This window comes from Salmo trutta, chromosome 38 (genome assembly GCF_901001165.1).
Source record: "Salmo trutta chromosome 38, fSalTru1.1, whole genome shotgun sequence".
Lineage (NCBI taxonomy): Eukaryota > Metazoa > Chordata > Actinopteri > Salmoniformes > Salmonidae > Salmo > Salmo trutta.
The window spans coordinates 17,659,922-17,673,923 of record NC_042994.1 but is presented as its reverse complement, the minus strand read 5'-3'; the positions used below and the strand labels follow the sequence as shown (position 1 = coordinate 17,673,923).

At 41.8% G+C, this 14,002-nt stretch overlaps 1 protein-coding gene across 1 annotated transcript in view; it reads right to left on the bottom strand.

Moving 5' to 3' along the window:
- Nucleotides 1-14,002, bottom strand: part of LOC115178847 (nidogen-1-like) — an 80,274-nt gene that overhangs the window by 4,105 nt on the left and 62,167 nt on the right. The window contains exons 12-19 of the mRNA XM_029740215.1: nt 12,615-12,743; nt 9,762-9,998; nt 9,142-9,314; nt 8,008-8,134; nt 4,587-4,758; nt 4,142-4,299; nt 3,129-3,252; nt 1,203-1,315 (exon numbers count right to left, since the gene is read on the bottom strand). Coding sequence (XP_029596075.1) covers nt 1,203-1,315; nt 3,129-3,252; nt 4,142-4,299; nt 4,587-4,758; nt 8,008-8,134; nt 9,142-9,314; nt 9,762-9,998; nt 12,615-12,743 — 1,233 coding nt within the window. The remainder of the gene's footprint in view (nt 1-1,202; nt 1,316-3,128; nt 3,253-4,141; nt 4,300-4,586; nt 4,759-8,007; nt 8,135-9,141; nt 9,315-9,761; nt 9,999-12,614; nt 12,744-14,002) is intronic.

The following is a 14,002-nucleotide window of genomic DNA, read 5'->3' as shown; positions in this document are numbered from 1 at the left end:
AATTGGATAGCTCAAATCACTGTGCCTACCTACAGCTTCCACGACCCTAGCCTATGAGAGATTTCATGACTTTTAAAACCATGACCAGAGAGACCGTCAAATAATACAGCAAAGAGCGGCTGTTTTTATGACTGAGTTCACGTCTGAGTTTTATTCAGCACTGTTAACACTGTTTTTATTCAACACTATTACAAAACATAAAACGTGCTTCTCTCTACTTCCACTCGCGCTGTAGCTGCAATGAATGAGTAGCCAGGTGTATCGATAGCCCTGCGTTTTTATTACTATTAGCAGCTTGCCGTGTCTGTTTTAATATCAAGGAATATTTCACTTTCTCGGGTCATAGGAAAAACATTAATTTGTGCCTGAGGCAGATTCAGTGCGACTCGAGTTTCTCCATCAGGTGGAAGGCTGTGTCCCGTCTCTCTGGTCAGCCTCAGAGGACAGGAAGGAGGGACCATGAGAGGCAGACCCTCTGCTGAGACTAATGCCGTGTTCAAAACAACTGGGAACTCGGAAGTCTCAGACTTCCGACTTCAGTGCGCTCAAGACAAATGGCAAATCTGAAAAAAACAAGATCCGACTGAACATGTTTTATTTGACCCGCCATCCAACTCGGAAACTCTGGTCTCTTTCTAGATCTCCGACTTTCCGACCTGATGTTCACTGATGTCATAATTTGACCTTGTTTTTTCAGAGTTACCAGTCTTGAAAGCATTATGACCATCAGGTGCAGGTACCTACCATCAGTCCAGTCAAATAAAAAAGCTAATTATTTACATTTATGCTCAGCTGTGCCTTGCAAGCGCTACACCAACTGATCTATTTTATTACCAAAGCTCGAGTTTTGAAATATAATATGGTCTGAGAATAACAATATTGACAGGCCAGGCACATAGCCAATATGCTGTGATAATATACTAGGACTACTGCACAAACCTCATTCCTACAGAACTGTTTTAATTAGGTTAATGTTATATTTTTTAAGGTCACGTTTAAAAAAAAATCTGAGTTGTGGATCTCGGCTTGCTTTTGACTACGAAAGTGATCTTGACTCAGTCTAGGTCAGTGGTCACCAACCTTTTCTCCAAATGGCACCCTATTCCTTATATAGTGTACTTATTTTGACCAGAGCCTATAGGGTGCCATGTGGGATGCAAACCAAGGCTATTGAGAGAGTGAGGAAGTGTGAGGAGGCTTACCTTGTGGGCATTGCGTTGGGGTCGTGGCAATGCCGTACACTCGTGAACGCTTCTGTGGCAGAAACTCGTCCGTCTCTCTGTCCGTTGTGCGGTCCACGGCTACCACCGCCTCCCTGGCAACAGCAAACGACATTATCAGAACATTTTCTAAACATTCGCTTGGCACCCTCGGGACCACACGCCAACGTTTGAGCCATGTCCAGTGCTATAAAGTACTTAAGTAATAATACTTTAAAGCTGTTCATTTTTGGGGTTATCTGTACAATACTTTACTAATCATATTTTTGACAACTTTTACTTCACTACATTCCTAAAGAAAATGATCTACTTTTTACTCCATACAGTTTCCCTGACACCCAAAAATACTTGTTACTTTTTGAATGGTTAGCAGGACAGAAAAGTGGTCCAATTCACACACATAAAGAGAACATCCCTGGTCATCTCTACTGCCTCTGATCTGGCAGACTCACTAAACACAAATGCTTAGTTTGTAAATGATGTCTGAGTGTTGGAGTGTTCCCCTGGCAATCTGCAAAGAAAAAAGAAAATGGTGCTGTCTAGTTTGCTTTATATAAGGAATTTGAAATAATTTATACTTCTACTTTTACTTTTGATACTTAAGTATAATTAAAACCAAATACTTTTAGATTTTTACTTAAGTAGTATTTTACTGGCTGACTCACTTTTACTTGACTCATTTTCTATTAATAAATCCTCTTAAGGATCCGCCCCCTTTTTTTTATTTTATTGCCTAAAATTACATACCCAAATCTAACTGCCTGTAGCTCAGGCCCTGAAGCAAGGATATGCATATTTAAGCTTTCTGCCAATATCAGATATGTCTATGTCCTGGGAAATGTTCTTGTTACTTACAACATCATGCTAATCGCATTAGCCTACGTTAGCTCAACCGTCCCATGGAAGGGACACCGATCCCGAATAAGTTAAGGTATATTTACTTTTACTCAAGTATGACAATTGTGTACTTTTTTCCCCACTGGTCACATCAAATAAACATTGTCATTAAACAAATGTGGACATTTATGAGACAGTCGCGTTTTTAAATAAATTGTACTCTTTCAAATGGCTTTGAAGAAAGAGAGCATACACCTCGTACTCAGAACTTTGAAGTGTACTACCATTCTAATGAAGGCTCTTGCTCTATTGACTGCCATGAAAAAAATACATTCTACATGACAAGAATCCTTTCTATCATTCATTGACACGGTTTTTGATTTATTTTCATGAATCTTTTGAAAATGGGCAATATACTGACCTGGTGTATACAAATCTGAGCATTTTAAGTAATAGGAAATGGATGCATGCTCATGAAATAGGTGTGTATGAATGAATGAATGAATGAATGAATGAAACAAATCAAATTGTATTCGTCATGTACACAGCTTACAGTAGGTATGAAAGGTTATTACACATCATGAAATATATTTAGGAAAAAATTACAGACAGTAGCCGACAATTAGCAAATTAGAACTCAAATTATTGATATGGAATTTATTTTTATATGATTTAAATATATAGGGATATGAAGCCTACAGTTCTAGACCTACTGTATTTCTATTTTAATGCAGTCATCATGTTTTAATTTGAAGCACCTTCGCTTGTTTGTAACAATTGCAAAGACATTGGCGACCTTGTATTTGTAGTCAACTTCATTCTGCAGTTATCGTCAGTCACAGAGAGACAGATAGGCCTAAACATCTTGATTCTATGTATAGCAGAGATTGTATTTGTATAGTAGGATAATCTACAGAAGGGCAGTCTGTAAATAACAAGCATTTTCAAGAGCAACTTCAGTAACAATAGTTTTGGGAAACAGCTTGGAGATTTAACGATGCTCCTACCAAGGTTCAAACGATGAACTTAGCCTTAAGATGCTTTTGGGAAACCGGTCCCAGGTGATCATACCTTCTCCAGTCAGTGTAGTAAAGGTTCCTCCCATGGGATACGATGGCGAAAGGATACTGAATCCCCTCCACAATAGTCCTACGGTTCCTACCGTTGGGGTCCATACACTGTACCTTACGAGTACCTGTAAAGGTAAAAAAAAACATGTAGCAGTCAAACCAACATCCCTGCTGTTAGCACCAGTGGTGTAAAGTACTTAAGTAAAAATACTTTAAAAAGTATGACTTAAGTAGTTTTTGGGGGTATCTGTACTTTCCTATTTATATTTGACAACTTACTTTTACTTCACTACATTCCTAAAGAAAATAATGTACTTTTTACTCCATACATTTTCCCTGCCACCCAAAAGTACTCGTTACATTTTGAATGCTTAGCACAGGAAAATGGTCCAATATATGCATTTATCAAGAAAACATCCCTGGTCGACCCTTATGCCTCTGATCTGGCCGACTCACTAAACACACATGCTTCATTGGTAAATTATGTGTTGGCTAAGCATAAATAAAATAAAAAATAAAATAGTGCCGTCTGGTTTGCTTAATATAAGGAATTTGAAATTATTTACATTTTTACTTTTGATACTTAAGTATATTTTAAACCAAATACTTTTTTACTTTTACTCAAGTACTACTTTACTGGGTGACTTTCACTTTTACGTGAGTAATTTTCTATTAAGGTATCCTTACTTTCACTCAAGTATGACTATACAGTACTTTATCCACCACTGGCTAGCACCATGCTCCAACTAAATGAGTCATCTGAACTGCCTCAGTACAGTGGGATTTTCCCATGGATTGCTACATAGCATGTTTAGCTCACAATATCAATAGTGTTAGCATGTTTAGTGTAGCGTCTTTACCTGCATCAATAGGGTTAGCATGTTTAGCATAGCTTCTTACTAGCATCACTAGGGTTAGCATGTTTAGCACACCTTCTTAACAACATCAATAGTGTAAGCATGTTTAACATAGCTTTTTACAGATAGTGTCTGCATGTTTAGTGTAGCCTCTTACCAGCGTCGGCCCAGCACAGTTGCTGGCTCTCAGGGTCGTATGTCAGGCCGTTGGGCAGCCCCAGGTCGTCCTTAACCAAGACTGTCCTGTCGGTTCCGTCCATGTTGGACATCTCGATCTTGGGCCCGTCTCTGTTCCAGTCTGCCCAGTAGAGTCGCCTGGACAACAAGCCAGATAAATTTTTTTCCTGTCACGATGCTTAGAACCATATTTTTAAACCAACAGCTTTATAAGGAACACAGCACCAGTGATTTGTGTTGTCAAACCTACGTCATGCTATCTAAACCATGAAAAGGCTAACCTGACAGATTCGCTAGCAAAATCATTCCAGGCCTTAGCGGTTAAGGACAATATATCTTCAGCACAAAGAACTAAATGTCTTATTTAATCACAAATTTGCATCAAAGGAATCAAAGTCAGACATTGTCTGACCAAAGACACGTACCCATAGGAGGGGTCAGCGACGATGGGCCGGGGGTTGACCAGGTCAGTGTCGAAGAGAACATGGCGCTGGCTTCCATCCAGTTTGGCCACCTCAATCCTGTCCTTCATTGAGTCCGTCCAGAACATTAGCCGGGCCAGGTGGTCGATAGCCAAACCCTCTGGGCTCTCCAGGTCTAAGGAAGCGAAAAGGAGGATCATTACGCCTAGTTCAGACAGAAACTACAGCTTTTCTATGAGGGTCATCAGGGATGGAATTTAAGGATTTTGAGCACTGGCCCGCCGGGCTAATAGACCGCAATTCCTACAAGCCCGGGTTCAAAATCTGTGGGATATTTAAGAAGAAAAAAAATTCACTAGGCAGCAAACTGGTTGGGCACATTTTCTACAAGCCTGATATGAAAAATACTATCCTTAGGTTAGCTTTATTTCCATCCCTGGGAGTTATACACTACATGACCAAAAGTATGTGGACACTTGCTCTTCGAACATCTCATTCCAAAATCATTTACATTAATATGGCGTTGGTGCCCCTTTTGCTGCTGTAAAAGACTACACTGTTCTGGGAATGCTTTCCACTAGATTTTGTAACATTGCTTGCTTCCATTCAGCCACAAGATCATTAGTGAGGTCGTGCACTGATGTTGGGCGATTAGAGCTGGCTCGCAGTCGGCGTTCCAATTCATCCCAAAGCGGTTCGATGGGGTTGAGGTCAGGGCTCTGTGCAGGCCAGTCAAGTTCTTCCACACCGATCTCAACAAATAATTTCTGTATGGACCTTTTTTTTCATCTTTATTTAACCAGGTAGGCCAGTTGGGAACAAGTTCTCATTTACAACTGCGACCTGGCCAAGATAAAGCAAAGTAGTGCGACAAAAACAACAACACAGAGTTACACATAAAGAAACGAAAAGTCAATAACACAAAAAGAAAAGAAAAATAGAAAAATCTATGTACAGTGTGTGAAAATGTAGAAGAGTAGGGAGGTAGGCAATAATTAGGCCCTAGAGGCGAAAATAATTACAATTTAGCATTAATACTGGAGTGATAGATGTGCAGATGATGATGTGGAAGTAGAGATACTGTGGCACAAAAGAGCAAGAGGGTAAGTAATAATATGGGGATGAAGTAGTCGGGTGTGCTATTTACAGATTGGCTGTGTACAGGTACAGTGATTGGTAAGCTGCTCAGACAGCTGATGCTTAAAGTTAGAGAGGGAGATATAACACTCCAGCTTCAGAGATTTTTGCAATTCGTTCCAGTCATTGGCAGCAGAGAACTGTAAGGAAAGGTGGCCAAAGGAAGTGTTGGCTTTGGGGATGACCAGTGCAATATACCTGCTGGAGCGCGTGCTACGGGTGGGTGTTGCTATGGTGACCAGTGAGCTGAGATAAGGCGGAGCTTTACCTAGCAAAGACTTATAGATGACCTGGAGCCAGTGGGTTTGGTGATGGATATGTAGTGAAGGCCAGCCAACGAGAGCATACAGGTCACAGTGGTGGGTGGTATACGGGGCTTTGGTGAGAGGGTGCGGGCAGTTGAAGAGCATGCACTTAGTTTTACTAGCATTTAGTTTTACTAGCATCAATCTCTGTGCATGGGGGCATTGTCATGCTGAAAAAGGAAAGGGCCTTCCCCAAACTGTTGCCACAAAGTTGGAAGCACAAAATAGTCTAGCATGTCATTGTATGCTGTTGTATGCGTCACTGGAACTAAGGGACCTAGCCTGAACCATGAAAAACAGCCCCAGACCATTATTCCTCCTCCACCAAACTTTACAGTTGGCACTATGCATTCAGGCAGGTATTCGTCCGTCGGACTGCCAGATGGTGAAGAATGATTCCTCACTCCAGAGAACGCGTTTTCACTGCTCCAGAGTCCAATGGCGGCGAGCTTAACACCACTCCAGCCGACGCTTGGCATTGCGCATGGTGATCTTAGGCTTGTGTGCAGCTGCTCGGCCATGGAAACCCATTTGTTGAAGGTCCTTAACGAACAGTTCTTGTGCTGACGTTGCTTCCAGAGGCAGTTTGGAACTCGGTAGTGAGTGTTACATGCAACGTGCGTCAGCACTTGGCGTTCCCGTTCTGTGGGCTTGTGTGGCCTACCACTTTGCAGCTTAGCCATTGTTGTTACTGGAGCTGACCGGGGCAGCTCTAGCAGGGCAGAAATTTGACAAACTTCCTTGTTGGAAAGCAGTGATGTAAAGTACTTAAGGAAAAATTATTTAAAGTACTACTTAAGTCATTTTTTGGGGTATCTGTACTTTACTATGTATATTTTTGACTACTTTTACTTTTACTTCACTACATTCCTGTAGAAAATATTGTACTTTTTACTCCATACATTTTCCTTGACACCCAAAAGTACTCGTTACATTTTGAATGCTTAGCAGGACAGGAAAATAGTCAAATTCACGCACTTATCAACTGAACGTCCCTGGTCATCCCTACTGCCTCTGATCTGGCGGACACACTAAACCAATGTGCTTCATTTGTAAATTATGTCTAAATGTTGGAGTGTGCCCGTGGCTTTCCGTAAATTAAAAAAACAAGAAAATGGTGCCATCTGGTTTGCTCAATATAAGGAATTTGAAATTATTTATACTTTTACTTTTGATACTTAAGTATATTTTAAACCAAATACTTTTATACTTTTACTCAAGTAGAATTTTACTGGGTGACTTTTACTTTTACTTGAGTCATTTTCTATTAAGGTATCATTACTTTTACTCAAGTATGATAGTTGGGTACTTTTTCCACCACTGTAGGAAAGGTGGCATCCTATGATGGTGCCACGTTGAAAGTCACTTAGCTCTTCAGTAAAGCCATTCTACTGGCAATGTTTGTCTATGGAGATTTTATACACCTGTCAGCAACGGGTGTGGCTGAAATAGCCAAATCCACTAATTTGAATTGGTGCCTACATACTTTTGGATATATAGCGTACATTGAAAGACTACCAAGACAATGGATCACAATCCGTCATTTGTCCGTGTTGTTTCACACATGTCAAAAGATGAAATTGATGGAACTTTTGTTTTTGTTTACACATTATACTATCTTTCATGAATAAGCCTTTATAAAGGCTTTACATGTGTATATAAGTAAATTATGAGAAATCCATGAGAAATAAAATATGATAAATGAAAAGTTAACTATTATCATTCTTGATGCGTTTCATGGACCAGGCTAGCTAGGTTTGAGCTGATCTCAGACCAGTGTACCGCTCACCTGTTGTGACGAGAGAGATTGTGTCTCCTCCCTTCAGACTGGCCTGAGACCTGTGTACTAAAGCGGTTGTGACGAGAGAGATGGCGTCTTTTCCCTACAGGCTGACCTCAGACCTGTGAACAGCTCACCTTTTGTGATGAGAGAGATGGTGTCTCTGCCGTCCAGACTGGCCTGAGACCTGTGTACTGCTCACCTGTTGTGACGAGAGAGATGGTGTCTCCTCCCTCCAGGCTGGCCTTGCTGATGGAGGGCCCTGTGATGTCCGTCCAGTACACCATCTTCTCCACACAGTCGTAGGCCACAGCGATCGCCACTCTGTCCTGGGAACAACACATAGAGACAGAGGGTTTCATTGATTTATTGATTAATGGTTTATTTAGATCGGGACAGATACAAACACATTGACACATTGAATAGACCAATTATCTGATGCACTTTGCACCATGGTAGTGTGTGTAGCTGGCCTGGCACAACAACAAAAAAATATCCTTGTGTTTTCCCTTCTTAACGGCTAATTGGAAACCATTCGAGCGTCAGAATATAGGATGTCACACACACACACTCAATAGAGCCTCTGTTTACAGCAAGAGAACATTGCAGTAATGTTATAAATGGTTTTATCAAGATTGTCAAATTTATGTTGCAAGCAGAACAGGAATTACTTTAATAGTGTTAATGTTAATATCTCACCCCATTCATTTCACAGATGGGGTTCAACCAAATTACATAAGTACACAATGTTACATTACATTTCAAAATGGCAGAATGCGGCTAGCCAAACAATTGAAGCCTTTATGTGGAATCCCTCTGTATGTCCAGTTATATGTTCTGCCAGACCATTCCATGCTAGTAAGAAAGAAGAAAAGCCTGAGGGCGAGTATGGATGGCCGTCTCACACAATCAGGAGATTGTTCAAGTGGCATTTGGGACATTCCAGAGAGTGGGTACGTGGACCCACAACACCCATCAACGCACTCTCAGTCCGGCTAAAGGAAACATCTGACATGCGAGGAAGAGATGATTAAATCCCCCTCTTTTCATTCAACCTAAGACTGGGGGTCTTAGAAGACAGCTGCTGGCCATCTGGTGAGCGGCCATCTTGACAAGGCGTGGTAGGCCGGGGCTTACAGAGGAGTGAGTTACTGACAGAGTGAATCACTCACTCGAGAAGAGAGTGAGTGAGTTAAAGTTTGTGAGTCAATAAGTAACTTCCCACAGTGCTTGTAACGAGTGATGTGCAGTGCTTGACTGAATGACTGACTAACTGACTGACTGTCTGACTGAGATAATGTGAGGTGAGTTGAGGTGCGTCAATGTGGAGCCTCACAGGCAGGTGCAGCAGGGCTTTGGCCTCCCCTTTGTTCATGCTGTATCCGTCCAGGGGGATGTGCTCGATCTTCCCGCTCTGGGCAAAGAGCAGGTGGGTCCCTGGGGCCACAGGAGAGACATCCGGCCTGGTGGTGGGTCCGATCGGGGGAGGAATAACTCCCTGGTCAATACCTGTCAAGGGAGGAAAACTGAAGTTACATTGTCATTTCCCACTGGGCACAGACGTCCTATCAACGTCTAGTTTTGATTTGCATATGATTTGAGTTTTCAACTAACATAAATTAAATGTGAAATCAACAAAAGTTCAACCATGCCATTGAATTTAGCTTAAAAGTTACTTTACTTTGATTACTTTTTGCAAATCCAATCAGTCTTTCACGTTGATTTAATGTCATCACATATAACTTTTTTGTTGAAATGACGTGGAAACAATGTTAATTCAACTAGTATGTGCCCAGTGGGTTCCTAATGTATTTTTATTTAGCATGCGGGTGCAAATGTTGAGTGTAATGGAATAGACATGAGTGCTATGAATGCATGAATATGTTGAATATGAATATGAAGGTACAAGCCAAGGATGACCAATCTCCCCCTCCATCTTTTGAGGCAGTCACTCACACAAAGGTCTTTGGCCAGGGCCAGTTCTAGTGTTCGGAATCTCCTGACCATTGCCGTCCACACACCAGCACTGCCCAATGCTACCGTGGCACTGGGTAGGCTCGTAGGCACCATGCTGGTTGCAGGTAGGAACGTACTGACTGACGGCAGGGCGTGGGCGGAAGAAGGAAAACGAGCCCGTGTTGGAGGAGACCTGGATGCTTTCTCTGTCTCGCTCGCACTGCGTCTTCTCATGCTCTGGAATAAAACAGAAAGATGACATGAGAGAAGTAAAAGAAATAAGAGGAAATTAATAAAATGTATTTTAGAAAGGTTTCTAAGAAATTGCTCTTTCTTTTTAAAGCGCTGTATAGCTTTGGTTTAAATATAATTTCCTTACTGTATGACATGGCACATGGCAGTTGAAAACTAAAGTTACTTGCCCACTACTAATGTGGAAAACATGGAATAAGGAGAGAGCCGATGAGCATATGATTAAATGTAGACTAATTTTTGCAGTCACGTAAATCAGACATAGGGGACACGGTGACATCTGGAATATAGTGTTTCACTGAAAGACTTATCCCCAGGGTATCTGTCTGATTAACCACAGACTAGTCATAACAATCTCAAACAGCCGCAGCATACAATCTGCGCTTTGCACAATGTCTGGCCTCAGCAATCAACAAAAGCCACCAAAAAAAAGACTACTAGTCAACGATGGGAACGGTTGTCTCTGAGAAGGCAAAGATCAAAGCAGTCTTTGTCAGATGGTCGTCAACTGTCGAGATGCGAGGAAGACAACCAGGTCAACTCTCACAGGGTCCAGACGCTACAGTGTATACTACAAGTACAAGTTCAGACAAAGGAGGACAAAATGATGCCCACTTTTCAGACGGCTTGTACAAAATATGACAAAACTGTGGAGGCGGAGGAGAAAGAGCTATAATTAGCGTGGTGGAGTACATACATGCAGTTGACACCTGGATTGGACTTGAACAAAGAGGTAACAGCTGAGGAAGATGCCAACTCACAAACAACCCAAGGCTTCAGTACATGACATAAAAGCTGCAGCCTATAGAAAAATAATGGAACACTTGAATACACTTAACCTATATTCCCAAATATACAGTGGTGGGTTGAATCAAAGAGAAAATGTAAAGGTTAAGTCAATAGGGGCAAGTTAAACTTTTCCTATTACTTCAGTTGTTGTTGTTTATTAAATGTTTAAATTCCTGGTTGTAACTCCAGGGCATCTTTACCTTTATGTTCAACTAAATTGGACTATTGACCCTGGCCAAAAGTAGTGCACTATATAGGCCATTAGGGACGCAACCCAGGAGTCTGTATTCGGGAGTGTGGAAGCATTGGCTCTATTCCAGCACATCCATGTGACATGTTCCAGGCCTTTGGCCCTAATTGCATGGAGAATGAGCAGCTATGATGGTCTTCCTCGATGGGGGTTGTATGTGATGTATCAACACCAACCTCCCTTTTCATTCCTTTATCCCCCCTACGTAACATCTGTGTGTTGTTATACCCATCCCCGCACAGGAAGGATGCACAGGGTCAAATGTCAACCTTTAAATGTCATTCAAAGGGGGAGGGAAGAGGGGGACATGTGGTCAAGGCACACCAGAAACCAACAGACACTCAGTTCAGAGTGAGTTTCAGAACCCCGAAGCACACACATACGCACACGCACACACCTTTCATCCATTCCTCCCCCTAACAGTTCCATATTTTAGCACGCAGTCTCAGAGTCTTATATCAGTCTTATGAAAGTACACTCTGTTCCGGCCTTCGCCTCAATCCACGTTTTATCATGCTGGGAGCGTTCCATGATTAAATAACTTTCTATTTGTGCCAGGCGATGACAAAACACTAACTTAGCGAACAGACCTCCATTAGTAAAATGCACTGTATATACTGTTAAGTCCACTATGGCTTGTGTTGACGTTCAATATAAACAGTTCGTCTCTGGTATATTATGCTTTCCTTTGATGACAAATCTGTCTCGCTCCGCCGCCTGGACTCTCCCCCTCCCTCTCCCGCTCTCTCTAAACCAAACTATACAGTTAGGAGCTTCACATGTTCCAGCTGTTGGCACTAAGACAGAAGAAGTATAACTAAGGCGAATCCTAACATTTTGAGGGGAAGAAGATGGCTGATGAGAGCTCGAACTATACCCATTGAATGTACAGTATTTACATACTTCCGGACATAGCCATATACATTTAGAGGTTCCTTCTGAATGCATGTCTCTTGCCTTCCCTTGCACATTTTAGACTACACTGCCTTTGGCTGCTGTTTAACTTATAAGTATCAGTAGGCTTGTCTGAGACAAAATGGCCCATAGGGTAGGAGCCTATATCCTGTTTCTGCAGCACGAGGCAGCTTAATGTACACACACTGTCCATTTCATTAAAGGGCCAATCTGCACATCACAACTTGTAAATGTCTCATGAACTTATTTCAACTGCCGTACCCCATCAGAACCCAAAATATAAGCTTATTTTACTCCAATGTTTGTAAACATTGTAATTGTAAACAAACAATGTATATCTTTAAAACTATAATTTTCATGTCATGGAAGGTCAGTTCTTGCATCCATAGCTCCATCTATACATTTGAGAATGGTTACATTTCTCCAGTCCCATCCCTGAGCTATTTACAAAAACACTGGCTGGGTGACAACTTTGTTATTGTTTGAACTGCAGATTCACCCATTTTTAGAGTCGTTGGTATGACTTGACCAGGGATCAAACTTCTGTTTGGTTCCAAATGAACATGACCCTGAGAAGAACTCCTCTCACACAACTTGGGGTTTGAAAAGGTGATTTATTTACACCAAAAAGCACAGGGGTTACCTACCCGGGGAGCCAGGAGTACACTGGAAGCCATCGCCATGGAAACCAGGGTGGCACTGACAGGTGAAGGAGCCCTGAGAGTTATAACAGACGGCGTCCTGGTGACAGCGACCTTGCTCACACTCGTCAACATCTGTGTGTGAAACAACAGTCAATGAGAAACAATAGGGACACGGATACTAAGTTCAACTGAAAATAAGGTATCAACAAATTTAAATATATAGCTGAAATATACAGTCAATAGCAATGTGAATATGAAATCCTGCTATGGAAATATACAAAAAATACACATTCATATGTATTGGTATTGCACTACGCCTATATAAAGTATCTAAATCTGAAACATACATTCATGACATGTCACATCCTGTGTTATGTGATGGTGTTACATGGGGAAAGAAACATCATTCTTTAGATAAATACAGTCAATAAAACATAGTAGCTGCATAACTAAAGTACTGTGTACACATTTTGAAGCTTAGCGTTTGATAGGGACAGGGAGACCATTCTTTGGATACAACTTGGATGTAACACACCCAGCTCACTACCCCAACCTCTAAAGTATATCTCTAAGGCCAACAAATAAAAAAGGAATTCTACAAATCCACAAATTCTACAAGGACATATGGAAATTCCTACAGCTTTCGTTTGGTGGCGGGCCAAGTCACGTTGGACGAGGGAAAATAAGAAATACAGGGATGGATGGATGGATGATTAAAACGCATGACCAGTGAGCTCCCCAGCTGTAGGGCCGGGTTGTGTTTGCATTTCCTGTCCAGGTGCACACATTTCCTCTCGCAGGGGCCTCCGTGTGGGTGCATTACAACGAGAAGGACTCAGAGGGTTCAAAATAGAGAGACCCAGTGGAGAGTTTAGAGAGAAGACATGATCTGTTTTTTTTTTAAGCTGAAGGGTTTGTGTGTTTCTGTGGTGTCTGGGGGGGTTCCGAGAAAAGCAAAAGACAACTTTATTTTTCATGTTGGACAGTAAAGTACACTATTCGAATATGGCCTAGTAACTAGACAAGTGCTGCAAAGGCAAGTCCAGACATATCTGAAGTAACCCATGGGGAGGAGGTCATACTCAGACAATCAGAGAGGGGACATATTATTGTGGCCCTGGTGGCACAAAATAATCAAAGGTTTGACTGCACAGAGATGCTTGGGGAAATGGTCACAACGGTGAACCAGCGTGTGTGTGTTTCAAAGGAAGGGGGTGTATCTGATCTCCATCACCTAGGACTTGACAATGGTTAATCAAATCTCCCCTTTTTGTTCAATTTTGCATGCCTTCTCTAACAGCTGCAATTGTATATGCATTCGTAAATCAAGTCCTTTCTTGAGTTGGGCTCAGGGAAGGAACAACTGTTGAGCATCTGAGCTGATGGTTGTT